Below are 26,862 nucleotides of genomic sequence, written 5' to 3'. Positions count from 1 at the left end.
CGTAGGACCGGAGGGGTTACGTCTAACCAGAGGTGGCGGTTCGTTGACAAAAATGCCCGGTGATTGTCAAGTGAAGGGAGTTAGTGCCTCAGCCACAGGCAGCCGGCAGGTCTCAGGGAGGGTCCTTCCTGGTGTGGCTGACGGGGTCATCTCTCCCCAGGCCCGGCGCTCGGTGGTGAGACCTCAGCTCCGCCCGGGGGGCCCCCTCAGGGGGAGCAGACCAGATCCCCGCAGCCCTGCGGCCCTCCGGAGGACACACAGAGGCTCCGGGCCAGCCAGGGGCCGGCCCCCCAGCCCGACTCCGGCCGTCAGACCAGCCAGAGGAGCGTCCAGGTGGCGGTCCCCTCGCCGCACCAGCTCCCCGCCGCGGGCGCGTCCTCCTCGCCCACGGGGCCGGCCGCGGGCGCGCTCGTGCGGCAGGCCTCCCCGTGCTCGCTGGCCAAGGCCCGCCGGCAGCCGCCCGTCGTCTTCCTGCCCAAGCTGGTGTACGACATGGTCACGTCCACCGACAGCAGCGGCCTGCCCAAGGCCGCCTCGCTCCTGCCCTCCCCCTCGGTCGTGTGGGCCAGCTCCTTCCGGCCCCTGCTCAGCAAGACCATGACGTCCACGGAGCAGTCCCTGTACTACCGCCAGTGGACGGTGCCGCGGCCCAGCCACATGGACTACGGGAACCGCGCCGAGGGCTGCGTGGACGGCTTCCACCCGCGCAGGCTGCTGCTCAGTGGGCCCCCGCAGGTGAGGGCACCCACCTCGGCCTGGACTCGGGGGGTGGGGGTCTGTGCTCAGGCCCAGAGGCAGCGTAGGGCTGACAGCACCCCCTTCTGCGCATCTTGCCATTCTCGTGGCGGAAGCTTCTGTGATGGCCCCACGTGGGCGGTGGACAGGGGTCAGGGCCTGGTGACTTCCGTCCTCTCATCTCCGTTTCCTCCACATGATGCGGGGGGCGGACGGGTTCTCGGGGTGCCTCTCGGGCCTTCAGACTGCGGTTCGGCATTTTCCATGTCACTTCCCTGGGCCCTGGGGCCGACTTTGGGATCTGTGCTCTCAACGGGAGGATGTGGCCGACGTGGAAATTGGAGGCAGGAGGTTGTCAGGATCCCAGCCTTATAGGGGACCCAGCAGGTGCCCGTTTAACCAGCTGTGACCCACATAAACCCACGACCAATCGTACACTCGCCTGGCGCTCACCTGAGGGGCAGGGACTCCGTGACGCGACAAGAAAGAAAAGGAAGGAGAGAAGAATCGCTTGCTCTTTCTTCCGGGGCTTGGGGGAGATGCAGCCTTTCTAGGTCTTGCGGGACGAATTCTGTTTTCTTACCATAGACGTATTGATGAAGACGACTAGTGTTTGCAGTTATGCAAGACTGAAGAAATGATGTTTTATGTTGGCAGTTTCTTTTCTCCGAAGCAGCCTTTCTTCAGCTTATTCCCATGTCCTATTTCCAGCGGCTTAAAAAATGCCGCCGTTAAAAACGGAGACACCTTTGCCATGGTTTATACGCAGGCAGGCCCCTGGCTGGGGAGTCCCCCCCGCCCACCCGCCCACCTGCCCCGCCTCGGTAGCCCCATTGCCCCTCAGCTGTCTCTGCACCCGCCGGCCCTCGTTTCAATTAGGCGAGATCTTTAAAAGGGGGAGGTGCCTCCTCGGCCTGTTTGGCTCAGTGGATAGAGCGTCGGCCTACGGATGGAAGGGTCCCGGGTTTAATTCCAGTCAAGGGCACGTACCTTGGTTGCAGGCTCCTCCCCAGCCTGGACCCTGGTCGGGGCGCATGCCGGAGGCAGCCCGTCGATGTGTTTCTCTCACGTGGATGTTTCTGTCTGTCTTTCCCTCTCTCTCAAAATCAATGGGAAAATATCCTCGAGTGAGGACTTTAAAAAAGTTTTCATAAAAGAGGGAGGTGCCATGAGGCGTGGCGGGTGCTCCTGGCGCAGAGACGGGGGCACTGACTGGGCCCCCACCCCCTTGTGCTCGCAGATCGGGAAGACGGGCGCTTACCTGCAGTTCCTCAGCATCCTGTCCCGGATGCTCATCCGGCTGACGGAGGTGGACGTGTACGACGAGGAAGAGATCAATGTCGGTGAGTTCCATCCTCGCGCGCAGTCAGGGCGGGCGCTCGATCCTCAGTGGGTCCGGGGACGGAGCTGGTGGCATGGGATGCTGGCGGGCAGTCAGGTGCCTGCAGGAGAGGGTCCGCTCCAGACGTGGCCTGACCCCTGGGGCCCAGCTGGCTTTTTCCCGCTGCTCTTCGATCTCCTGCGGCGGGAAGCTGACAAGTGGCCGTTAGGGACCCGATGGCCCGTGCTCCTAACGTGCAGTCGAGCATCACTCAGCCTTGGGAGCGGGGTCCCCCGTGTCCTCACGCAGCTCCTGCAGATGCTCTCGACTCTGCTTCCGTTTCGGGGGGGGGGGTTCGGAACACGGGAGCCCGTGCAGCTGGGTCTCTCCCTCCGCCTCTGGGTTCCCCACGGTCCCCACAGTGTGGAACGTTGTTTCTGTTGCGTTTCTGCCTCCTTTCTCGGAGAGACGGAGAACGAAGCCGGGACTTGAAGCCGCTCTCTGTTCCCGTTTTGTCACGTGTCCCCCGTGTCTCCCGACCCCGTAGACCTCCGAGAGGAATCCGAGTGGCGCTACCTCCAGCTTAGCGACCCCTGGCCGGACCTGGAGCTCTTCAGGAAGCTGCCTTTCGACTACACGGTCCACGACCCCAAGTACGAAGACGCCAGCCTCATCTGCTCACACCACCAGGGCGCCAAGAGCGAAGGTCAGGCTCTGCGTGTCTCCCAGGGCGTGGGAGTAGCCTCTGGAAGGGAGAAGCCGTGCGTGTGAGGGATGTGCTCCGTCCCCTGACGGAGGCCCTGAGCGAGGGCAGCACCCGGCACGGAGCAGAGGCCGCACCTCCCAGGCCGGGAGGCCTCTGAGGGGACCAGGAAGGAAGACTCGCTGCTCAGCGAGCGCTGGGGACGCGGAGGACACGGGCTGGGCTGTGTCACGGTCAGGGTGTGCTAAAGGTCTTGGTTAAGAGCGGACACAAGGCGTGTATCCTTTTGCTGTTAATCCTCACCTGAGGACATTTTTCCATTGATTTCTAGAGAGAATAGAAGGGAAGGGGAGAGGCAAAGAGTGAGAGAGAGAGACACTGATTGGTTGTTTCCCGCAGGCGCCCTGACCAGGGCCGGGCATCGAACCTGTGACTGAGGTACATGCCCTTGCCTGGCATCAAACACCAGACCCTTCAGTCTGGAGGCTGACGCTCTATCCACTGAGCCAGACTGGCCAGGGCGACACGTGTCTTTATGAATGGGATTGTGGTAACAGAATGCCCGTATGCCCTCTGCTCCCTCGGTCTCTTGTTCTCCCCCTCCTCCTTCAGGGACCTCTCACCATCACCGTGTTATCACCTGCGGTGGTTCAGGGTCCCCATCAGCCGACACAGTGTTAGTGGCCGGTGTGAGTGTAAACACGGACGGGAAAGCTTGGGGAATGCGGAGTGAGAGGGGAGTCGTCACCAGTGGCCATCGGATGAGAATGTTCTCTCCATGGTTCTCAGGCCACTCTCAGGCCCTGGGGGTCCCTCACTCTCAGTCCCTGGGGGTCCCTCCCTCTCAGGCCCTGGGGGTCCCTCACTCTCAGGCCCTGGGGGTCCCTCACTCTCAGTCCCCGGGTGTCCCTCATGGAGGCGCGTCTCTAACGAAAGCCAGGTGCTGGACTCTCACTCCTGCTAAGTCACTGGAAAGATGGGACACTTCACCCGCGTTGCAGTCTTTGCGTGTGGCACTGGCGATCAGTTGTTGCCGGGAGCCGCACAACTTAGGAGTCAGAATTCAGAAGACAGAACTCAGAACAAGACAGCAAGAGACAGAACTCAGACAGGGCTTGGAAGACAGGACCAAGAGAGACAGAGCCTAGGCACAGAACCTACACAGAACGTTCTCTAGAGACAGAAGAACTTCGCTGGCGAGAGCATGCCGGAGGATCCTGGAGAGGGACTGGCCTCAGAGCCTAGAGACAGAGCCTAGCGGGAGAACATGGCAAGGGATCCTGGACTGAACCTGACTACAGAGATTGGCAGGAGAACCTGACTGGAACCTGGACACTGAACCTGACTGGAGAGCCTGGACAGAACCTGGCTGGAGAACCTAGCGAGGGAACATGGCTACAGAACCTCGCTGGAAATCCGAAGCAGAACCTCTCTGGAGATCCGGGCTAGAGATCCTGGCTAGGTTGCTGATCAACTGAACACTATCTCCATGTCATTCCTTCTTCGCCGACTCCGTCCACACCTTTGGGGACCCCTGGACCTGCTGAGGTTGGACCCCGGCATCTGGCGCCCGAACAGGGACCCCTAGGTAAGCGCCCTGCACTCGGGACAGATCGGACTCCACCGTAGGAAGAGGGTGGATAGTCTTCGCCGACTCCGTCCACACCTTTGGGAACCCCTGGAACAGGATTCCCCTAGGTAAGCCCCCCTCCCCCATTGAGAACTCCCACACTCGGGACGGATCAGACTCCACCGTAGGAAGAGGGTGGATAGTCTTCGCCGAATCCGTCCACACCTTTGGGAACCCCTGGAACAGGATTCCCTTAGGTAAGCCCCCCCCCCATTGAGAACCCCACACTCGGGACGGATAGGACTCCACCAGGGTGCTACAGACCCCCCTATAGAGGATAAGTAGGGTAAGAAGGTGGATAGTACAGAACTTAGATTGAGAAGATGTGCCATACTGAGTCCAAAGAAAGAAGACTCTATATTGATCTTTAGATTAAGAAGATGTGCCATACTGAGTCTAAAGAAAAAAGACTCCGTATTGATCTTTTAACATATATGCTTGTTAGCAGAGGAATTAAGGTTACTCCCAGTCAGACAGAACATTTTATACAAGAAATACGTCCATGCTTTTCTGAGGAAGGAAAGGTGCCGGAAAGGTAAATGTAGAGGCATGGGAGAAGGTAGGCCCAAGGAGCCTTATCCTTAACCCCACTGCAGCCTTTCCACCCCGGGAAAGTGCAGGATTGGCAAGCTCTCCCTGGGGTGATAGATCAGGACTCAGGTAATAGCAGAAAGCCCTAATCCTACTCTTAAAATGGATACAAGAGAGCGTTTCAGGTTTTTCTTTTTAATGCTTGCTTTTAAAAAATAAAAAAGGGGGAATTTGCCGGGAGCCGGTCCATCCTTGCTGTTTCAAGGGACCTGGCATATTTGGCATACGGTTCTTAATATGTTTGCTCACCTTCTTGGCGCTGTGTTTTAACCAAAGTCACCTCTCCGAGAAAGGTTGAATCCCCAGGTAGGGATTTTCCCCTGAAGTTAGGGAGGGAATAAAACCCCTCAACTAAGTGCCAGGCGGGTAATTAATCCCTTTAACTACGAACAATCATGCTTAAACTACATAATCTTTTCTCCCTGGAATGGAGATAAGAAACGCCCTAACCTTTGTAATAGAGATTGATAGGATTGAATCAACTGGTATAAATACAGTTGTAACAAGACAGAAACACTCAGAACTTAGAACAGAATCAAGAAGACAGAATCTACACGGAGCCTAGAGACAGAAGAACTTCGCTGGAGAGAGCATGCAGGAGGATCCTGGACCGGGACTGGCCTCGGAGCCTGGAGGCGGAGCCTGGCAAGAGATCAACTGAACACTGTCTCCATGCCCTTCCTTCTTCGCTGACTCCGTCCACGCCTTTGGGGACCCCTGGACCCGCTGGGGCTAGACCCTGGCAAGTTGTCATGTAGCGAGTCCTCGAGTAAACGTTGATCCAACATTCACGGGATCACGTATGACACGACAGGTGGACAGTCTGTGGTGTGTCCCATGGAGTCTGTCGTGTCTGAGCCTCTGAGTCCCCGCGGGTCCCAGATGGACTGGGACCACCCTCGTCCGCCGTCTCCCACCCACAGTAGCGTTTCGGCTCGTGTCCGTGTGAGTGGCGGGAGGGGCTCACCTGCCCGTGCGGCTCCGTGACTCTGGGCTTCCCTGCAGACAGGGGGCCGCCCAGGAAGCCCGAGGACCTGTTCGTGCGGCGCCAGACGGCGCGGATGCGGCTGTCCAAGTACGCGGCCCACAACACCTACCACCACTGCGAGCAGTGCCACCAGTACATGGGCTTCCACCCCCGCCACCAGGTAGGCCGCGGGCGCCGGCGCGCCCTGCTTCCCTGGTTACGTTTCCATTCCGGAGTGGGAGGTGGAGCGTTCTGGAAGCCTTGCTTCCTGGTCTGCTGGCGCCCTCAGTTCCCATCTGTAATCTGTGGAGTGGCTGCCGACCCCGCGGAGCAGGCGTTCTCCAGGTTACATGGGTTCTAGCAGAAGGCGAGGCGGCTGCCGGGGTCCGAATCCGCCTGACATCCTAGCAGTTTCCGCCGTTCAGGGCGGCAGACTCTGCGTGCGTCCTGCGTGCCAGACGCAGACGTGAATGAACGGTCTCCGTACGCGAGACTCAGGGTGTGGGATAGAGCCGCACATGAGCAAAACCTAACAGCGGGAAGCCGGCAAGGAGAGCAGTGCGGCCGAAGCACAGAAATTACATAAAGGGAGGAACGCGCACATCACAAGCACCTACTGTGCGCCAGGCAGTCTGCAGGGCACGTTTATATCAGTACTGCCCGAACTTTTATTTTACCTACTTTTTATTTTTATTTTTTTAATTCTCAGCCGAGGATATGTTTTTATTCATTTTAGAGAGAGAGGAAGGGAGAGACAGAGAGAGATAGAGAAACACTGATGGGAGAGAAACATGGTTCTGGCGCCTCCCACATGCATGCACCCCGAGTAGTGATGAGGCCCACATCCTAGGTATGTGTCCTGATCAGGAATTGAACCCGCAACCTTTTGGTGTGTGGGATGATGCTCCAACCAACTGAGCCATCTGGCCAGGGCCTTCCCAACCTTTTCCATGTGGTAGAAAATGTCCTTTGTCCTAGACCCGTGGTTGGCAAACCGCGGCTGTCGAGCCCCATGCGGCTCTTTGGCCCCTTGAGTGTGGCTCTTCCACAAAATACCACGGGCACACACGTATGGTGCAATTGAAACTTCATGGCCCATGCACAGAAGTCGGTATTTTGGGGAAGAGCCGGTATTTTGTGGAAGAGCCACATTCAAGGGGCCCAAGAGCCACATGTGGCTCGCGAGCCGTGGTTTGCCGAGCCGCGGTTTGCCGAGTCGCAATTTGCCGACCACTGTCCTAGACACTGGGTAAGTGGATAAGACCACTGGCCCAGCCCCTGGTCACCTGAATGGATTACAAGCCACACCTGTCCATTCAAGGTGCGCTGGCTAGGAAACTGTCCTGTCTAGCTTCTTTTTTTTAAAAAAATATATTTTTATTGATTTCAGAGAGGAAGGGAGAGGGAGAGAGAAATATCAACGATGAGAGAATTGTTGATCACTGCCTCCTGCATGCCCCCTACCGGGGACCGAGCCCACAACCCAGGCATGTGCCTTTGACCTGAATCGAACCCGGGACCCTTCAGTCTGCAGGCTGACTCTCTATCCATTGAACCACACCGGCCAGGGCCAGCTTCTTACTTACTTCTCACTGAAACCCCTGAGGCAGTAGCATTTCCCGGTTCTATAAAGCAGCGGCCGCCAACCTTCCGGACCTCACGGACCACCGGTGGCCAACGGCTGCTGTAAATGAAGCTCCTGGCCCGGGTGGGAGCACGGCGAGGCCGGGGAGAGGAAGGCCTGCGGGGCCAGCAGGCGGGAGGCGCGGACACTGGCTCCCTCTACTCTCTCGCTCGCCTGCCTCTCACGGCTCCCTGGGCCTTTTCCTGAAACTTCCTCAGGTGCCTCCCTCTGTGCTCCCTCCCCAGCTCCAGATCTCTCGGTCCCTCTGGGGTCTTCGGGGAAGTTCTGCCAGACGCTGACGACGGGCTCTGGCCCCTCCCCAGAGGGCGCTGTGGTTCTAGAGGAGCCACAGGAGCCGGTGTGCCCGGCCTGCGCCCGCCCTCTCGGCCTGTCATTCGGGAGTGCACAGCGCACGCTGGCGGGCAGGGCGAGGGTCCGGGAGGCCCCCTGTGGGTGCCTGAGCTGAGGCCCGAAGGAGGCATGGCATGGCGTGGGCAGAGCCGGGCTGGGAGGTCAGGCCAGAGAACCGGGGCACAGCTGTGGCGTGAGGGGAGGGCTCTTTGGACCAAGTGACTAGAGGTGAGGCTAGACTTGGGGCCGGAGTGAGCCCAAGACCTCTGATGCCAGGTTTTGCATCCCGGAGGGGGGCCTGCTTCCTACAGTCGTTAATTACGGTACAAAGAGGCCTCGGGGTGGTCATAGCGAGACCGGGGTGTGCAGGTGTGCGCAGTTCTGACTGTTTTATTAATACTCGATGACACGTGTAGTGACATAGGGTGGAAAAACACATTTGTTAGCATAGAACAGTGATAGCGAACCTTTTGAGCCCGGTGTGCCAGCATTTTGAAAAACCCTAACTTAACTCTGGTGCCGTGTCACATAGAGAAATTTTTTGATATTTGCAACCATAGTAAAACAAAGACTTATATTTTTGATATTTATTTTATATATTTAAATGCCATTTAACAAAGAAAAATCAACCAAAAAAATGAGTTCACGTGTCACCTCTGACACGCGTGTCATAGGTTCGCCATCACTGGCATAGAACATGGGGTCTCCAGGGTGATTGCTTAGCACAGTGGTTCTCAACCTTCCTAACGCCGCGACCCTTTAATACAGCTCCTCATGTTGTGGTGACCCCCAATTTCATTGTTACAAATTGAACATAATTAAAGCATAGTGATTCATCACAAAAACAATATGTAATTATATATGTGTTTTCCGATGGTCTTAGGCGACCCCTGTGAAAGGGTCATTCGCCCCCCAAAGGGGTCTGGACCCCCAGGTTGAGAACCGCTGGCTTAACCGATAGCCTAGCACCTAGGTCAGATCCAGAGTCCAGAGGGGTTGGCGCCGCCTCCCTGGGTGAAGCGTGACCAGAATTAGCGACGGGATCCGGCTTCGGCCAGCTGGGCATGGCCTCCGGCGGCCAGACCTGGGCGTCCACACCTTGTATGGGTGGCACCCGTGCGTGGGCTTCTCGTGCTGCGGGGCAGAGGTGGCCGTTACCCGCGTCGTGGCGGCCACGCGGGCCTGGGTCTTCGGGGAGGTTCCGCCGGCCGCTGACGACGGGCTCTGTCCTCTCCCCCGCACCCCAGCTCTATGAGTCCACCCTGCACGCCTTTGCCTTCTCTTACTCCATGCTAGGAGAGGAGGTCCAGCTGCACTTCATCATCCCCAAGTCCAAGGAGCACCACTTCGTCTTCAGCCAGCCCGGAGGCCAGCTGGAGAGCATGCGGCTGCCCCTCGTCACCGACAAGGTACCGGCGGGGGCCCGGGGGTCCGATCGGTGTGGCTGCCGGGGGCCGCTGAGCGGGGGACCCAGGGGCCGTAGCTGCCCGATGAGCCCAGGGCAGGTGGGGCCTGGTGGAGGGACCGATGTGGTCCCTGGCCTTGGCGAGGAGGCGGGGAACATCAGGGCTTTGAGGTCCCCCCAGAGTCAAGTCTGAGCCTTGCTCTGCCGTTTCCGGGCTGCGCTATTTGAACTTGTCGAGGTCTCTGAGCCTCCGCTTCCTCATCCGACACCCAGGCGGTTGTGAATCTCGCAAAAGCTTGTGGTGAGAGTTACAGGCGTCACGGCCATAGGGCGCCGGCCCAGCTGGAAATGTGCTGAGCAGACGGTCGTGGCGCCCACTCTGTCCGTCCTTCAGGGCTCTCCGCTAGGGAGCACCCAGCCAGGCCAGGTGGTAGGAGAGCATGGCCCCCCATCACCAGCTCCAACAGTTACTGACTCATGGCCGGTCCCGTCTCACTGTCTGTCCTCTCCTCTCCCGCCTTCCTGTGTCATCTGGAAGCGAATCGCAGACACCGTGTCCTTTCACCCATAATCCTTCAGTGTGTATCTCTGAAGGCTGCTTCGCCTCTTGTGACGCCATCGCTCTTGCCCATCATCGCTGTGACCGCCCTCCTGGCGACGCTTCTCCAGGGGTGATTGATTGGCCAGTCCCAGCTGTCAGTCTCAGCAGCCTTGCTGCCCTTGAGCCGCCCGTCACCGCGAGCTGGTGTGGATGCTGAGGGCGGGATGCTGGGGGCTGGACCCAGCCTTTCAGACAGACCCTCCTATCAAGCCCTGAGGCATTTGTAAAGCACCCGAGGCCTTCTCTCCCGCCCCGCGGGCTGGGGTCGGGTGTGCAGTGGGCCGGGATTTATTCACACCCCCGTTTCCACCGACTTCCGTCAGCGCAGCCATGAGCACAGCGGCCTCACAGCGCAGTGGCCGTGCTTGGAGGGCTTCCGGGGAGCAGAGCTCCTGCCGAGCCCGTGGGCTGGGAGTCTGGGCTCCAGGCAGGTTCCGCTGGGCTGGGCTCACTCATGTGTCTATCGTTGGCTCCCAGGAGGGCTGGGGGCTGGCCGGCTAGGGTGGCCTCCGTGGGCCGCCCTCTCTGCTCCACGTGGCCACTGCCCCTCCAGCAGGCTGGCCCTGGCTTGTTCCTGGGAGGGTTCGGAGAGAGGGCGGAATGTGCCCGCCTCTTGCAGCCAGTCTCAGAACTGGTGCCCCATCACTTAAGAAAAAAATTATTTTTTTATTGACTTCAGAGAGGAAGGGAGAGGGCGAAAGAGAGAAGCATCAATGATGAGAGAGAACCATTGATCGGCTGCCTCCTGCACGCCCCCTACTGGGGATCGAGCCTGCAACCCAGGCATGTGCCCTGACTGGGAATCCAACCGTGACCTCCTGGTTCATAGTCGACACTCAGCCACTGAGCCACGCCGGCCGGGCTGGTGCACCATCATTTTTACTGCGTTTGATCCATAAAAGCAAGTCTCAGGGCTGAGCTGGACTCAAGGGGGACGGGGATAGACATGTCGAAGGGAGGGGAGCGGCTGTGACCCCGTTTAGAAACGCTCTCCCTCCTTCTGCCTCTACTCCCCAGAGTCACGAGTATATAAAAAGCCCGACCTTCACCCCGACCACCGGCCGTCACGAGCACGGACTCTTCAACCTGTACCACGCGATGGACGGTGCCAGCCACTTGCACGTGCTGGTCGTCAAGGAGTATGAGATGCCCGTTTATAAGAAGTACTGGCCCAACCACATCATGCTGGTGCTGCCCAGCATCTTCAACAGCGCTGGCGTGGGTAGGCTCCTCTCGCGCCCCCTCGGTGGCCTCCCGGGAACCGAGACCCGAGAGAATGTTCTAGAACTGACAGAGTTCAGCATTTTTCACCAAGCCTATTGGCTTTAAAATATATACACACACACACACACACACACACACACACACACACACATTGATTTCAGAGAGGAGGGAAGAGGGAGAGAGAAACATCAACGTTGAGGGAGAGTCATTGATTGGGTGCCTCCTGCACGCCCCACACTGGGATCGGGGTTCACAGGCCGACGCTCTATCCACTGAACCAAACCAGCTAGGGCAAGCCTTTTGACCTTTAAAGCGATTCTGATTTATTTGAATATTCTTTTTCTTCTTTGATGTTTGGTTATTGGTTCAATTTAGGTTCTTAATTCATGTTAGAGAAGCAAGGATACTGTATGTATATATGCATACTCCATGGATGCAGACAGTGGGTGCTGAGGGCCTGGGGCGGGGGGTGGTGTGGGCTGATGGGGTCGATGGGGGATAAAAGGGGACATATTTAATACTTCCAACAATAAAGATTAAGAAAAAGAGAGAAAGAGCCCTAGCCGGTTTGGCTCAGTGGATAGAGCGTCAGCCTGTGGACTGAAGGGTCCCAGGTTCGATTCTGGTCAAGGACACATGACCAGGTTTTGGGCTCATCAACGATTCTCTCTCATCATTGCTGTTTCTATCTCTCTCTTTCCTTTCCTCTCTGAAATAAATAAAAATATGTTTAAAAAATAAAATTAAGTTAAACAAGAAAACAAAAGAAAAGCAAGGATAAACAGGCAGATGTATGTGCAAATGGGAGAGGTGTGTTTTCTCCCCTAGAATTTTCTCTCCCAAATCAACAGCTAAGTGAGTGGACGAGGGAAGCGGCGAGGACCGTGGGGACTGGCTGGTCGGGGTGGGGCCTCGGTGAGCAGTGCGCCCTCTGCCCGGGCCCGTGCCGTGTGGGTGTCCGGCGGGACCGGGGGTCAGCGGTGGCTTTGCCGTTGTAGGCGCCGCCCACTTCCTGATCAAGGAGCTGTCCTACCACAACCTGGAGCTGGAGCGGAACCGGCAGGAGGAGCTGGGGATCAAGCCGCAGGACATCTGGCCGTTCATCGTGATTTCCGACGACTCCTGCGTCATGTGGAACGTGGTGGACGTGGACGGCGGCGGGGAGAGAAGCAGGTGAGCGCTGCCCACGCCTGCAAGTGGGACAGATGGGCGCTCTCCAGCGGGGATCCCCTCCACCCCTCATCTATCTGTGGAATGGGCGGGAGGTGTGCCCAGGCCGGGGGGCTGCTGCGAGGATGGGCGATGAGGAAGGTGGTGCTCAGCCGGGCGCTGGCCCCCCGCGTGGCCGTGGCGGGTTCCGCAGTGGGAGAGCAGCGTCCTGCCTGGCCCGTCCAGAGGGCCTTGCCCGTGTCTGCACGTCAGCCCGGGATATCTCTCTCCCTCCTGAGCAGAGAGTTCTCCTGGTCGGAAAGGAACGTCTCTCTGAAGCACATCATGCAGCACATCGAGGCGGCCCCCAACATCACCCACTACGCCCTCATCGGCATGCGCAAGTGGTCCAGCAAGGCCGGCGGCCGCGCCGTGCGCGAGCCCTTCTCCCGCTGCCACGTCCACGACTTCATCGTCCTGAACGTGGACCTGACCCAGAACGTGCAGTACAACCAGAACCGGTGAGCGCCTGCCCCGCTGCCGCCCAGCTCCACCCCCAGGCCCCAGCCCCCAGCCTCCAGCCCTCCTCCTCCCTCCTCCCTCATCCCTCCTCCCTCCTCCCTCCTCCCTCCTGGAGGGGCAGCCTGGGCCTGGCCGATAGCCGCTTCTCTGCTGCCCTGTAGGCCACGGAGCCAGAGGCCTCCCGCCCATAGCACCAGCCTGGCCCCTGCTGTCAGCTTTAACATTTTCTTTTTTTTTCTTAAATGTATTTTTATTGATTTCAGAGAGGAAGGGAGAGGGGGAGAGAGATAGAAACATCAATGAGCCCCACACTGAGGATCCAGCCTGCAACCCGGGCATGTGCCCTGACCAGGAATCAAACCGGGACCACCTGGTTTCTAGGTTGATGCTCATTCCTTCTTTCTTTTGTTCCTTCTTTCTTTCATTCTTTCCTTTCCTGTTTTTCTTTTTCTTTCCTTTCCCTCCCTCCCTCCCTCCCGTTGTATAATTCTGTGGCGAGGAGACTTGCGTAGGACCATTCAGCCTCCTCCGTGGACTCACACGCTCTTTACTTCGTGACTCGCCGTGTGCTGTGTGTGTCCTTCCTCTGGCTCTTTGGCTTCCTCTCGGTCGCAGCTCTCGGGAGCCTTAGCACCGAAGGAAGCGGTGACGTCTTTCCCTTACGTGGCTTCCACGTGTCCAGCCACAGGGGCGCTCAGCGGAGCCCAGTCGCCGACGCCCTGGCCCAGTCACCACGTGGAGTGTCCCTGGGCCGGGCAGTGGGCACACACCTGAGGTGCCCGTGTAGGAGGGAGTTCGGGGCCAGCCCGCCCTGCTGGGGGTCTGGGTTCTGCCACTTGCCGGCCTGGCATGAGCCTTGTTTTCCTCAGCTGAAAAAGTGGCTGATTTTTTTTGTTTTGTTTTTTTGTTGGGGGAGATTTGTTCTTTTCAACAAACTGGTGGAAGGGTTTTGCACGTCCTCCCAGCGGGCCTGTGCGTCGCAGGTGGCGGTCCTTCCGTAGTGTTTGCCCGCGGGACGCCCGCCGGCCTGTGCGACGCATCGCAGCCGGGCCAGCTCCCTGTTCGTTGGCCTCTGCCCTCCGGGAGGGGGGTCCGTAGGGAGGGCTGAGCCTGCCCTTCCCTGTCGCCCCGGCACCAGGCACACATGCCACAGCCTGGGGACGCGAGGGCCCCCCTGTGCGACCTGTCCCCCCGTCTGGCTCCGAGCAGGTTCCTGTGTGACGACGTGGACTTCAACCTGCGGGTGCACAGCGCCGGCCTCCTGCTGTGCCGCTTCAACCGCTTCAGCGTCATGAAGAAGCAGATCGCCGTGGGCGGGCACCGGTCCTTCCACATCGCCGCCAAGGTGCGTGGCCGGGGCAGGGGCCGTGGGCGTGGGGCGGGGGCCGTGGGCGGGCACCGGTCCTTCCACATCGCCGCCAAGGTGCGGGGCCGGGGCAGGGGCCGTGGGCGTGGGGCGGGGGCCGTGGGCGGGCACCGGTCCTTCCACATCGCCGCCAAGGTGCGTGGCTGGGGCGGGGCCGTGGGCGTGGGGCGGGGGCCGTGGGCGGGCACCGGTCCTTCCACATCGCCGCCAAGGTGCGTGGCCGGGGCGGGGCCGTGGGCGTGGGGCGGGGGCCGTGGGCGGGCACCGGTCCTTCCACATCGCCGCCAAGGTGCGTGGCCGGGGCGGGGCCGTGGGCGTGGGGCGGGGGCCGTGGGCGGGCACCGGTCCTTCCACATCGCCGCCAAGGTGCGGGGCCGGGGCAGGGGCCGTGGCCGTGGGGCGGGGGCCGTGGGCGGGCACCGGTCCTCCCACATCACCACCAAGGTACATGGCCGGGGCGGGGCCGTGGGCGTGGGCGGGCACCGGTCCTCCCACATCACTGCCAAGGTGCATGGCCGGGGTGGGGGCCGTGGGCCGGCCGTGCGCTTTGAAAACCAGTTTTTCCTTTCATTCCCTCAGGAGCGTTCTTTAACTATTAGGTGTTTTATCTTTATTCCTCTGTTGAGCAGAGTCTTACTTTTTCCCTTTAGGTTTAATGGTGCATTGATTATGGAGAGGAAAGCGAGTTGTGCTTTGTAACATGTCACTGGAATGAAATACTTGTTCTCATGGTTTATTCCAGTGATGGCGAACCTTTTGAGCTGGCGTGTCAGCATTTTGAAAAACCCTAACTTAACTCTGGTGCCATGTCACATACAGAATTTTTTTGATATTTGTAACCATAGTAAAACAAAGACTTATATTTTTGATATTTATTTTATATATTTAAATGCCATTTAACAAAGAAAAATCAACCAAAAAAATGAGTTCGCATGTCACCTCTGACACGCGTGTCATAGGTTCGCCATCACTGGTTTATTCATTCAGTGTTGGCAGGGCGCCCAGTCCCTCCCTCGGGAGCAGGTCGCCTCAAGCCGAGCTGGGTGTTAAGTCAATATGGGGTGGAGTGCCGAGGTGATGAGCGCCCTGGGGCGACGCCTGGGTCACGGGGAGACCTCTCCTCGCCGGCGGTGGGGGTGGCATCTGTTGACAAGGCTGAGAGGGAGGAGCAAGCAGGTCGGTGCGGAGGAAGCGCAAAGGCCAGCGGGGAGCGTGGCAGAGATGAGCTGGAGACGCAGGCAGGGCCTTACTGGCCGTGGGAACTTCTAGATGCCTCTAGGGGCAGTGACAGCTCATTGACAGGGTCCAGCAGCCGGCCCGATGGTTTTCTTCCTGTCCCCGGCCTCGCGGGCAGGGGGGACAAGCTGGCAAGGGAGGAAGAGATGGTGGGCTCGCCGGGGCAGTCGGGAGGAGGGCAGTGGGGGTGTCTGGGACCTGGGGGTCCGGGGAGGCTGGCCGTGCCCCGAGGTTTGCATCCCTGGGTTTGGAAGAACGTCCCAAGTCCCATGGATTCTCTGTATTTTTTCCTCGACCAGACAGCCAGCGTCCTACGTGGAAAGGTCAATGTCGACGGTTTTTACCGATCGAGTCGATCAGTTGTCACCCGCCCCCCTTGGGGAAAACCTGATGTTTCTTAACAGAGAAGGTTATCGTCCAAGTCGGTGTGTTCTCAGCGCTGCCATGGGGCCCCCTTCCCCTGGCGGGGCCGCCGGCCTGGGTCCCCCCAGCCTGGCAGCCTGGGAGCGCTGACGCCCCTCCTCCCCACACAGGTGTCCGACAGCCCCGTGGCCGTCGTGCCCGCCCAGTACATCTGTGCGCCCGACAGCAAGCACCCGTCGCTGGCGGCCCCCGCGCAGCTGCTGCTGGAGCGGTTCCTGCAGCACCACAGCCACCGCTTCTTCCCGCTGTCCCTGCGGAACCACGGCCACCCCGTGCTGCTGGTCGACTGCTACCTGAACCTGGGGTCCCAGGTAACTCGGCGCCTGCTGCCCATCCACCCGGAGCTGCCTCGAGGGAGGCGCCAGGACCGAGGGCTCGGGGTGCACTCAGCACCTGCGCCTCGGTGCTCCCCCTTCACAGCCGGTGAAACAGGCTGCGGGGGTTTTCCTTTTCTCATGACCAAGTAAGAGGTTCTTATTAGAGTCAGGAGCGTCCTGTCCCTCTCGGCAGCCTGCGCATCCCGTCGCAGTGACCGTCTCAGGCAGTGATGGCGAACCTATGACACGCGTGTCGGAGGTGACACGCGAACTCATTTTTTTGGTTGATATTTCTTTGTTAAATGGCATTTAAATATATAAAATAAATATCAGATATATAAGTCTTTGTTTTACCATGGTTGCAAATAACAAAAAAATTTCTGTATGTGACACGGCACCAGAGGTAAGTTAGGGTTTTTCAAAACGCTGGCACGCCGAGCTCAGAAGGTTCGCCATCACGGGTCGAAGGACATGTTTGCACAGCACAGGGGCCTCTGCACCAGGTTCCCGCGTCAGGAGACTTTCATCAGTTTCGCGAGCGGAGTGTCTCACCAGCCCCCACCCTCCCCCGCCATCTTCCAGGTGCTCGACACCCGGATTTGCGGCTGAAGGAAGTGGTCCCGTCCAGTCCTTGTCTCTCTTGTACTAAGTGTCAGGTCCTGCAGTGCTGACCCGCGTTTTACAAATCAAGTCAGGCAGTCTCAGACCCGGTATACGTGTGTTCACGTATTCACGTGTGTTCACGTATTCACGTGTGTTCGCATATTCACGTGTGTTCATGCGTTCACAGGAGAGCATGTGAATGGTCTGTCCCAATATAATACGCTAGGAATCAAACCCAATGCTGATGCCAAAACATTTCTTTAAAATATATATATACATATATATATATATATATATTTTTTTTTTAATTGATTTCAGAGAGGAAAGGAGAGGGAGAGATAGAACCATTAGTGATAAGAGAGAATCGTCAACTGCCTCCTGCACGCCCCCTACTGGGGATCAGACCCACAACCCAGCCTGTGCCCTGACTGGGAATCGAACCGTGACCTCCTGGTCGATGCTCAGCCACTGAGCCGTACTGGCTGGTGCCAAAACATTTCCGAGTCTCCGATTAGTTAATGCATAGATAAATCCGGATAAATCTCTTGGAATTGAGTTTCAGGCTGGAGATTTGGAAATAATACAAAAAATATTGTTTCTGATCCCCCAAAACCTTGAGCGTGGCCGAGCGGTTGGCATGTTAGCGGCAAAGCCTGGCGTGGCATGGTGTGGCGTGGCGTGGCGTGGCGTGGCCGAGCACGTCACGAGAGCGGTGTCCCCTCGCGGTTTTCCAGATCTCCGTGTGCTACGTGAGCTCCAGGCCCCACTCCCTGAACGTCAGCTGCTCCGACTCCACGTTCAGCGGGCTCCTGCTCTACCTCTGCGACTCCTTCGTGGGGGCCAGCTTTCTGAAGAAGTTCCACTTCCTGAAAGGTAAGCTCCCGTCCTCTGCGTACCCCGGGCCCCGACGTGAATGCTGGTCACCTGCTGCCGCTGAGGAGGTGGCTCCTGGTCGTAGTCCTCCTTCCCCAGTGGGTGCACGGAGGCTCAGAGAGGGACCGAAACCGCCAGCCAAGTCCAGGAAGGTGGGCGCGGGGTTCCGGGACGCACTCCCCCCCATGCCTGTTTGGGTGGAGATGAGACACATCCCCTTTCTTTTCGTCAAAAGGCAGAGATGTGTTCCTTTTCAGTGTATGTTCTTTTTTAAAAAAATATTTTTTATTGATTTTAGAGAGGAAGGGAGAGGGAGATGGAAACATCAATGATGGGAGAGAATCATGGATCGGCTGCCTCCTGCACGCCCCCTACTGGGGATCGAGCCCTCAACCCGGGCCTGTGCCCTGACCGGAAATCAAACCGTGACCTCCTGGTTCATAGGACGACGCTCAACCACTGAGCCACATGGCTGGGCTCAGTGCAGATTCCTAACACCTGCCCCAGGTCCCCACAGATGTCTCTTCCTCTGGGAAGGCGAGGTCCTCCTCCTCGTCTTGGGATACGGATGCTTCTGGACTTTTACGCGAATCTGCCTCCTGCTGGAGTTGATTTCTTGCGAGAGTATTCAGAGCGGCAACCGTTCATTCTGTCTGACTTTAAAACGACGTCCCGCCCAGCGGCGGGCCCTGACCGATGTGCTTTCCCTGGGTGGCCCTTCATGCTGACCTTGTCCAGCAGATGTTCCCTGAGCCCCGCACAGGCTAAAGCCCTGAGTAGTGAGAGGCTTACAGCCATCTCTGCCCTTGGCAGTCTCTGCCCTGGGGGAGCAGCTTGTCTAAGGGAGGGCAGGCCATGTAGGAGGAAGGTAGGAAGGTAGGAAGGCAGGTAGGTAGGTGGTAGTCAGCCAGAGCAACAGAATGAATGGACATGAATATCTTGATTGTGCTTGGATTCGAGAGGAGGGAAAGCTCACCTGGTGGGCAGGTGGGGACAGGTGGGAGCGGATCGCCTCGAGTGGGAGAAGAAGGTGGTGTTGGGCCTGGTAGGGCTGCAGCTGAGAGAGCTTGGTTTGCATCCGACCAGTCTCTTTCCAGTTCTCCTTCTCTCTTGCCCGCTTGGCCACCGTTTCCTCCGCCTCCATGTTATCTTGCCGGCCGATCGCATCGCCGTGTCTGCCTTGCTAAGACTGGGAAGCATTCCCAAAGAAGCGAGGCCCCGGGGACTCCTGGCCCTCCCCTGCCAAGCGCAGCCTCTTTCTTTCTGCGAGCCGCAGGGTCCAGGCGGTGGGTTTCCGCGGGATACGCTCGCCCCTGTCTTCACACGCCTCTGCCGTTGTCCGTGCAGGGGCGACCTTGTGCGTGATCTGTCAGGACCGGAACTCCCTGCGCCAGACCGTGGTCCGCCTGGAGCTGGAGGACGAGTGGCAGTTCCGCCTGCGCGACGAGTTCCAGACCGCCAACGCCAAGGAGGACCGGCCGCTCTTCTTTCTGACGGGACGGCACATCTGAGGGAGGCGCTCGCAGGGTTTCCGGGAAGAGTGGGGCCTTCGGAACCTCATGCTGTTGAGGCTAAAGAATTCGAACCACGGGGTGTTTGAACAGAAACGGGCTGCAGACACTGTCTGGCACGCCCAAAGCCCAGAGGTGACGGAGACTCGCGGGAGGGACGGGCGTCTGTGGGTGGCGAGCATCAGCAACGCACACCCGTCCTCCCGGTCCCGGGCCGGCTGCCTCGCCCTGTGCTACGTCCAAGTCCATTTCACGAAGAACAAAGTTTCGCCAACTGTCATGCCATCCATTTGCTTCCATGGACGAACTTGCCTTTTCTCTTAGTCCTCAATCCCTCGATTATCTTGCAGAGGTGCCAGACGATGGGTAGGATGTGAGCCGTGTAGGTTCCCTCACCATCTACTACAAAGCAATATTTTACAAAAGAATACTTTCACTGTAAAGGCTGGAGGCAAGAAAAAACAGTGGGCCACTGCATAAGAACTGTGTCCTTGCCTAGAAGTTTGCTTTTTAAAAAGCCCGAAGGTATCAACTTGAATCAAGTAAAACGAATGGTTTTACTTCAGAGCAAATGCGATTCTATTAAGATAGTATAGGGTAGGCACCCTACCTCTTAGAAAGGGCAAAAGGGAAAAGAAACTTTTTTCTTTAAAAGGTTGCAGGAAGGAAATCTGGGTACAGAGGCTGGTTGACCTGAAGAAACAGAATCTGCCTTACAAAGGAAAGAGGACCAAATGGTCCACTTGAAACGAACAATAAAAACAACCAAAGTGACACATAAACAGCTTGGTAAGAACTAGACTTCTGACCATCATTTTTTTGAAGCTCAGTTTTCAGTTCCTTAAACAGCTTGACTTTTCTAATGAATGTTTGGTCGCTGACCCAAGAGGCAGGGGGACAGGCAGATGACAGTAGGGATGTTCCATGATACACTTCCACTTATCTGCCAGAATGTTTTTTAAAAAAATACTTTTATTGACTTTTAGAGAGAGAGGAAGGGAGTGTGGGGGTGAAGAGAAACATCGATATGAGAGCAGGGATCCAGCCTGCAACCTGGGCACGTGCCCTGACCGCGAATTGAACCGGCAACCTTTCGGTACATGGGATAATGCCCAAGCAACTGAGCCACACAGGCCAGGGCCAGAGTGTTTTTAAACCAGCATTATGGAGCACTGCCTCCAGGCCAGGCGTTGGGCCACAGTTATGATCTTGATTGATCCTTCCCACAGCTGGTGTGGGTGGAATTACTCTCCCATTTGACAGAAAAGAAGGTTGAGGTGCGGAGAGTGCACAGCACTGGAGAGGAACAGAGGTCCCACTGCTGGACTCTGGTCCCCAGAGTCCGTCTTCCCCCCACCACCTGCCTTATGAGCAGCCTGTCACCGTAGGAGACGCATAACGATACGGAAAAGTCAATCCTAGGATGCGTTTCCGTATGTCCGTCTTGGGCTTTTATAAGCACTCTCATGGGTAACAGGTCAAGAAGACGTTATTTTACAAGATGATGCCAAAGAATGAATGCCCACCCTTTCTCCCCTAGGAAATAAAAAGCCCGTGAGTATAACAGATTTCGGTCAACGTTTATGAAACCATCCCCTTGTACATGTCGTTATTCCTATTTTGGAATAAAAGCATACCTTCTTTAGTAACATTTGTCTTTTGTACATAGGCAACTTGGTGCTTTTCTCCCCATTTTATTAATTTAAACTAAAAATAACCCCCACCTCAAACGAATATCCTTGTTGGTTCCAGTCTTACAAATAAAACTGATGCATTTGTTTCTTTGGGGGGTATGGACACCCTTTTAAGAGGAAGCTTCGTGGCCAGTGCTTTCCAGGGGCTGCCTGCTTAACAACCGGACAGCATGGCAGAAAAGACAGTTTTGGAAAGGAAATAAGACCAAACCCACACTGGCAGGGGCATAGCAACACGAGGAAGAGTTGCTGAGAGAGAAAAGGCAAACAGGTGGACATGGAGGGAGCCGTGGCTGAAAATGTATGAAGGGGCGTGCCACACAGGACGGTGGCTTTCGGGTGCTGTGAGCTCCCCTGTGGCCGAAGCTGAAAGGGGACCCGGGGCTTCTGTTAGGAGGTTCATGGGAAATAAGTAATCAATTCCTCCCAGCTCTTCCTGCCACACTCCCCACACTCCCCCGGCTGAGGCAGAGTGTGGCCAGAGGCGTGTCTAGACTAGAGAATAGAACTCGGGGTGGGGAGGAGACAGCTGTTTTCCATGACAAACTTTGTATTTAGTATTTTTTGACTTTATGAAATCTATATCTTTACAGGCTCCCCAGGTAATTCCTTTTTTAAAAAAATACATTTTATTGATTTTCTACAGAGGAAGGGAGAGGGACAGAGAGTCAGAAACATCGATGAGAGAGAAACATCGATCAGCTGCCTCTTGCACACCCTCTACTGGGGATGTACCCGCAACCAAGGTACATGCCCCCGACCGGAATTGAACCTGGGACCCCTCAGTCCATAGGCCGACGCTCTATCCACTGAGCCAAACCAGTTAGGGCAATTCCTTTTTTTTAAATCCTCACCCGAGGATATTTTTCCTTTGATTTTTAGGGAGAGTGGAAGAGAGAGGGAAAGAGAGAAACATCAATGTGAGAGAAACACATCGATTGGTTGCCTTCTGCATGCACCCCGACCAGGGCCCAGACCAGGGAGGAGCCTGCAACCGAGGTACGTGCCCTTCACCAGAATTGAACTCGGGACCCTTCAGGCTGATGGTCTAGCCCAGGGGTGGGCAAACTTTTTGACTCGAGGGCCACAATGGGTTCTTAAACTGGACCGGAGGGCCGGAACAAAAGCATGGATGGAGTGTTTGTGTCAACTAATATAAATTCAAAGTAAACATCATTACATAAAAGGGTATGCTCTTTTTTTTTTTTTAGTTTTATTCATTTCAAATGGCCGGATCAGGCCCATGGGCCGTAGTTTGCCCACGGCTGCTCTAGCCACTGAGACAAACCGGCTAGGGCTCCCCAGGTCATTCTTACACCCAGTAACGTTCGGCCACCACTCCCACAAGAGTGGGAAGAGCACAGACTTTGAGTTCATCTTAAATTCTGGACTTCTGATGACACTTCACTAGCCTGGAAAACGGAGGCCCAATTTTCTGAGTGGCCTGAGGATTAGAGGTGAAAACATAGGCGCCTGCTCCCTCCTCCCACTAATCTGGATGAAAACCTGGACCATGGCGGGAGTCACTAGCACGGGGTGCCAGCGGGAGGCAGGATCCAGCACCCCGTCCACAGCCTTCAGCTCCCGTTTCTGCCCCACAATGACAGCCATGGGTGGGGCCAGGCCAGGCCAAGCGAGGCGCCCGGAGGAGGACAGCAGGGTGCAGGTCAGCAGGTGGCTGGCACCCAGGGGCTGGCACAGGGCCAGGCAGTGCTTAGTGCTTGGGCCAGCCTCGCTATGCATCGTGGCGTAGGTGCTCACCATGTGCATGAAGAAGTAGATGCAGCAGCCCAGGTCTCCAGAAACCCAGGGGGAGTGTAACCACATGAAGTTGTAGTTCCATGGGCACGCTGACCATCATCACCATCATCATCCTCATCGCCATCACCGTCATCTCCATCAACATCATCGCCGTCACTATCACCATCTCCATCATCATTGCCATCACCATTAGCAGCAGCAGCAGCAGCAGCGTAGAGAGCAGGGCTGAGCATGAGGTTGCTCAGCTGCCTTGGGGCCGTGTCCATGGCTTCAGCACCACGGTCGTGGACAGCGCATTGCTCCCAGCCTAGCGCCAAGATGAGCAAATGGAGCTCGGTGCCCAGAGGGCATGCCCACAGCAGCTGGAAGTCCAGGTTCATCGCTGGGCTGGGCTGGGCTGGGGTTGGGCCTCCCTCGGGCCGCTGGTCTCTGTCCCCCTGCCTCAGCCTATGCTCCCTTCTCAGTGCCAGGAGACTGGGGTCTCCCCGAGGGTGCCCTGGGCAAACTCAAGATCACACAGATGTTTGCAGCAGATTTGTTTACAGTTGCCAAAACCTGAAGGCAGCCAAGATGAAGGCAGGTGGATGGGTAAATGCGCGGTGGTCCTCCCACACAATGGAAGATTGTTCGGCGCCGAAAAGGAACGAGCTATTGAGCCATGAAAAGACTTGGAGCTGGGACAGGTGGCGAGGTGAGCACAGAGGGTGTTTAGGGCGGTGAAGCTCCTCTGTAAGGTACTCCGGTGATGGATCTATGCCATTAAGCAGTTATCAAAACCATAGACTGGCCCGGCCATGTGGCTCAGTGGTTGAGCATCTCCCTATGAACCAGGAGGTCATGGTTTGATTCCTGGTCGGGAAACATGCCCGGGTTGCAGGCTCCATCTCCCATAGGGGGCGTGCAGGAGGCAGCCGCTCCATGATTCTCCCTCATCATTGATGTTTCTCTCTCTCCCTCTCCCTTCCTCTCTGGCATCAATAAAGATACATATTTTAGAAGGCCTCAGAATGGACAGCATGAGGAGCGAGCCCTAGTGTGGACTCTGGGCGTGGGCCACTCTGGTGTGGGATGGTGTGGGGTGTTGATGGTGGGGAAGGTTGTCTATATGTGGGAACAGGGACATACGGGAACTCTCCTCTCAGCTCAGTTTTTCTGTGAACCTAAACTCCAAAAAGCCACTAGCAAAACAAAACATCTAGTTTATAATTCGAGAAAGAACCTGATGTGACATTTTCCCCATGCTGGGTCCTCCCCTCGGCGTGAGGCACTGTTGGAACTGAGGGTGAGTCGGGCCTGGATCCTGTTCGGAGAGCCCCTGAGGCGGCGGGGATGCTGAGTCATGAACTCAGGGAGCTCCCCAGCTGGGATGCTGAGTCATGAACTCAGGGAGCTCCCCAGCTGGGATGCTGAGTCATGAACTAGGGGAACTCCCTGTCACTCTGTGTCCACTAAGGGGCGTGGGAGGGGAGGCCTCTGAGCTCCACCCCCCCCGCCCCCCCCCCCCCCCCCCCGCCCTGGCCAGGCGAGCGCTCTGAGCCTGTTTCCGCTTCTGGGAACGATGACCCCAACCTTGAGGATGAGAGAGGAAAAGCACTGGCGCGTGGAAGGACCAACCGCGTCCTCTCCCTGAAAGGCCAGCGGAGGGAGCAGCGTCACGGGTGGAGAGGGCAGGGCAGGCTCGGGGAGGAGTCTCCCTGGGCCCAGGAGGCAGGCACGTGGGAAAAGGAGGCGAGGAGGGGAGAGGCATCCTGGGAACAGGTCGCATGAGTGAAGGTTTAGAAAGGGCAGACCCCAAAGTGCTCTGGGGGGCTCCCAGGGGACGCCCGGGCTCTGTGCTGGGAGCCTGAGGGGAGGGGCACCCTGTGGGCTCCCAGCGGGGGACACGGGGTGGGCGTGTTTCAGGGGAAGGTCAGCCTGGTCCCTCGGCCTCCGGGGGCGGGGCCAGACTCCTGGGGAGCCCTGTTGTAGGAAGAGGTGGGGAGTCTGCAGCTGATGGAAACCCAAAGTGAAACAGGCTCGGTTTTGCTGTCTGTGAAGCGGAGCTACTACAGCCTGCCTCAAAGTGATTGTGAGGAGGCCTCGCTGCTACCGCTTTGTGAAGGTCCGGCACGCGCCAGGCATCGTGCCCGGTGCAAGGCCTCAAGTACCCCCACAACAGCCCTCTGAGAGGGAGACTATTTTTATCCCCGTGTTTCCCAGATAAGGAAGCCAGGGCTCCTCGAGGCTGAGTGTCTTGCCCTGAGTCAGGACGGCTTCTAAAGGTCAGAGTCAGACCGAGAGCCGAGGTCTGTGTGACTCAGACTCAGAGATTCACTCACCGCGCAGCTTCTGGGGCCTGTCATCGCTCGCATCCCGTCCTGATGTGTCCCAGCCACCTAGTGCCGGCTCTCGGCAGCCCTGCGTAGTGGCAGGAGGCGGTTCAGCCGCCCGCCCGCCCACCCCATCTCCAGCACGCGATGCCCTCAGGGCTGTGAAAGCACTGCTGGCCCAGGACGCCGAGCCCTGCGTCCTCTTTCCGGAGGCTGCACAGAGACGCCGGGTCTGCCGTGATCAGAGCACCCACCCTGTGCCCACCCTGTGCCCACCCTGTGCCCCCACCTGGATTCTGGCTGAACGCTCAGCACGGCAGGTACAATCACTCACGTCCTGTCCCTGGCTGGTCATGAGGTTCTTAAAATATCTTGACAGGACGAATTAGGAACAGCCAGAGTGGCGGCGACACAGCTCAGGAGAAGTGCTGAATGTGCTGTGTTCTCCCCGGCACCTCAGGCCGAGCGGGGCATGCTGACTGTGGGAGCTCGTTCAGGGGGTGGGGCGGGCACCCAGCTGCAAAGCTGTGCACGTTGGTCCCTCCTGGCACTCCCTGCGCTTCTCCGGGTGAGGAAGGCGGGGTGTCTGTGTGGCCAGGACCGTGGCGTCGTGATGGAGGCTGGGGACCAAGTACCTCTGTGCCCCTCACTAGATGCAGGACCCAGAAGCCACTGGCCCCTGCGCCTGCAGAGGGAGGGAGTCAGAGCCACTGCGTGAGCGACACACGGACATCAGTCATGTTTCCTAGCACTTCTCTCACAGCCTCGACGGGGGCGGGGGTGTCTGTGGGGTCTGTGGTCAGGGCCCCTCTGGAGGGAGGAGGCACCCGCAGTGAAACCTGGGGAGGCCCGGCTGGGGCGGGGTTTGGAGACCCCGGGAGGGGGCTGCTCTGAGCCTGCGGGTGGCAGGTGGCAGGTGGCATTGGAGGACCTCAGGAGGCAGTCCCCGTCACAGGTTGCAGGGACTCGCGCTGGGGCGGGTCTCCGTGGTGAGAGCTGTCAGGGAGCCGACCTGGCACTCCACCTGCCCTCTCCCTGGCCCTGGCTTCACCCACCCCCATGCTCAGATTCCCGTGTTCCAGACCCCCTTCCGTTCCCCGCCGTGTGCTCCGGGCACCGCCCTTTCTCTCGCTGGGCGAGATCGCAGTGTCCCCCACTCTGTCCCTGTCCAAGGAGATCGGAGCGCTGCACCCCCTCTGGCAGTGCCCTCTGCCTTTGGCTCGTAGAAACTGCCCTGCTCTGTGCCTCCCTCCCACCGGCTGCCGGTCCCTTGACACCCCAGCTCATCACCCTGAGTCCCGACTCTTGGGGGGATGGGAGCCACTCGCCTGCACAGCTGCGGAAGCCAGTCTGGCCCCCTGTCGCCGCTTCCTGCGTTGGGACCCAGGGCCGGCTCTTCAAGCTCCTATTTTTGACCCGTAACCTTATAGCGCTGCTGTGCATGGTATATGCCAGCTCTCGGCTTAACTGCTGAGCTCCCGGGGCGGGGGTGTGGGAAGCACTAGGAACCCAGAGCTGCCGTGATGATAGAGGCAGCTGAGCGCCATGAGGTGACGAAGGTGGCCCACTGACCGCGCTCTCCTGACTTCCCGAGGGGGGTGGAGGCGCCCAGAGGAACAGAGAGGCTCCCCCAAAGCCTAGGTGTGCTCTCCGCACAGCCTTTTGCGAGGTGTCCTGCCCCTGGCACATGAGGTGGTCTCCCCCCTTCCCCCGTCAAATCCCCTCTGGTCTGAATCCCAGCTCTGCCCTTCGGGGCTGCGTGACCTTGGGGAGTCGGTCGTCTCTGAGTCTTTCTCAGAGTACCTCCTCCAGCCTGTGAGGACACGGAACGAATCACGGCCAGCAGGGGTCATGCCCCGCCCGCCTCCTCTCCCCACGCCCACGGACACTGGCCCCTGCACGCTTGGGACTGGGGTGTCTCCGTGTTGTGTGCTAGCCCGTCCCCA

At 57.9% G+C, this 26,862-nt stretch overlaps 1 protein-coding gene across 1 annotated transcript in view; it reads left to right on the top strand.

Moving 5' to 3' along the window:
* GREB1 (growth regulating estrogen receptor binding 1) overlaps nucleotides 1–20,797 on the top strand; it is a 56,319-nt gene extending 35,522 nt beyond the window's left edge. The window contains exons 21-32 of the mRNA XM_059660523.1: nucleotides 161–735; nucleotides 1,976–2,078; nucleotides 2,604–2,762; nucleotides 5,986–6,128; nucleotides 9,170–9,331; nucleotides 10,946–11,150; nucleotides 12,151–12,325; nucleotides 12,604–12,822; nucleotides 14,033–14,168; nucleotides 15,959–16,159; nucleotides 17,503–17,641; nucleotides 18,989–20,797. Coding sequence (XP_059516506.1) covers nucleotides 161–735; nucleotides 1,976–2,078; nucleotides 2,604–2,762; nucleotides 5,986–6,128; nucleotides 9,170–9,331; nucleotides 10,946–11,150; nucleotides 12,151–12,325; nucleotides 12,604–12,822; nucleotides 14,033–14,168; nucleotides 15,959–16,159; nucleotides 17,503–17,641; nucleotides 18,989–19,152 — 2,381 coding nt within the window. The 3' untranslated portion in view covers nucleotides 19,153–20,797. The remainder of the gene's footprint in view (nucleotides 1–160; nucleotides 736–1,975; nucleotides 2,079–2,603; nucleotides 2,763–5,985; nucleotides 6,129–9,169; nucleotides 9,332–10,945; nucleotides 11,151–12,150; nucleotides 12,326–12,603; nucleotides 12,823–14,032; nucleotides 14,169–15,958; nucleotides 16,160–17,502; nucleotides 17,642–18,988) is intronic.
* Nucleotides 20,798–26,862: the final 6,065 nt, after the last annotated feature.

Source organism: Myotis daubentonii, chromosome 12, assembly GCF_963259705.1.
Source record: "Myotis daubentonii chromosome 12, mMyoDau2.1, whole genome shotgun sequence".
In the NCBI taxonomy this organism is placed as follows: domain Eukaryota; kingdom Metazoa; phylum Chordata; class Mammalia; order Chiroptera; family Vespertilionidae; genus Myotis; species Myotis daubentonii.
Note: the sequence above shows the minus strand (reverse complement) of the source record. Positions and strands in the feature narration are given on the sequence as shown.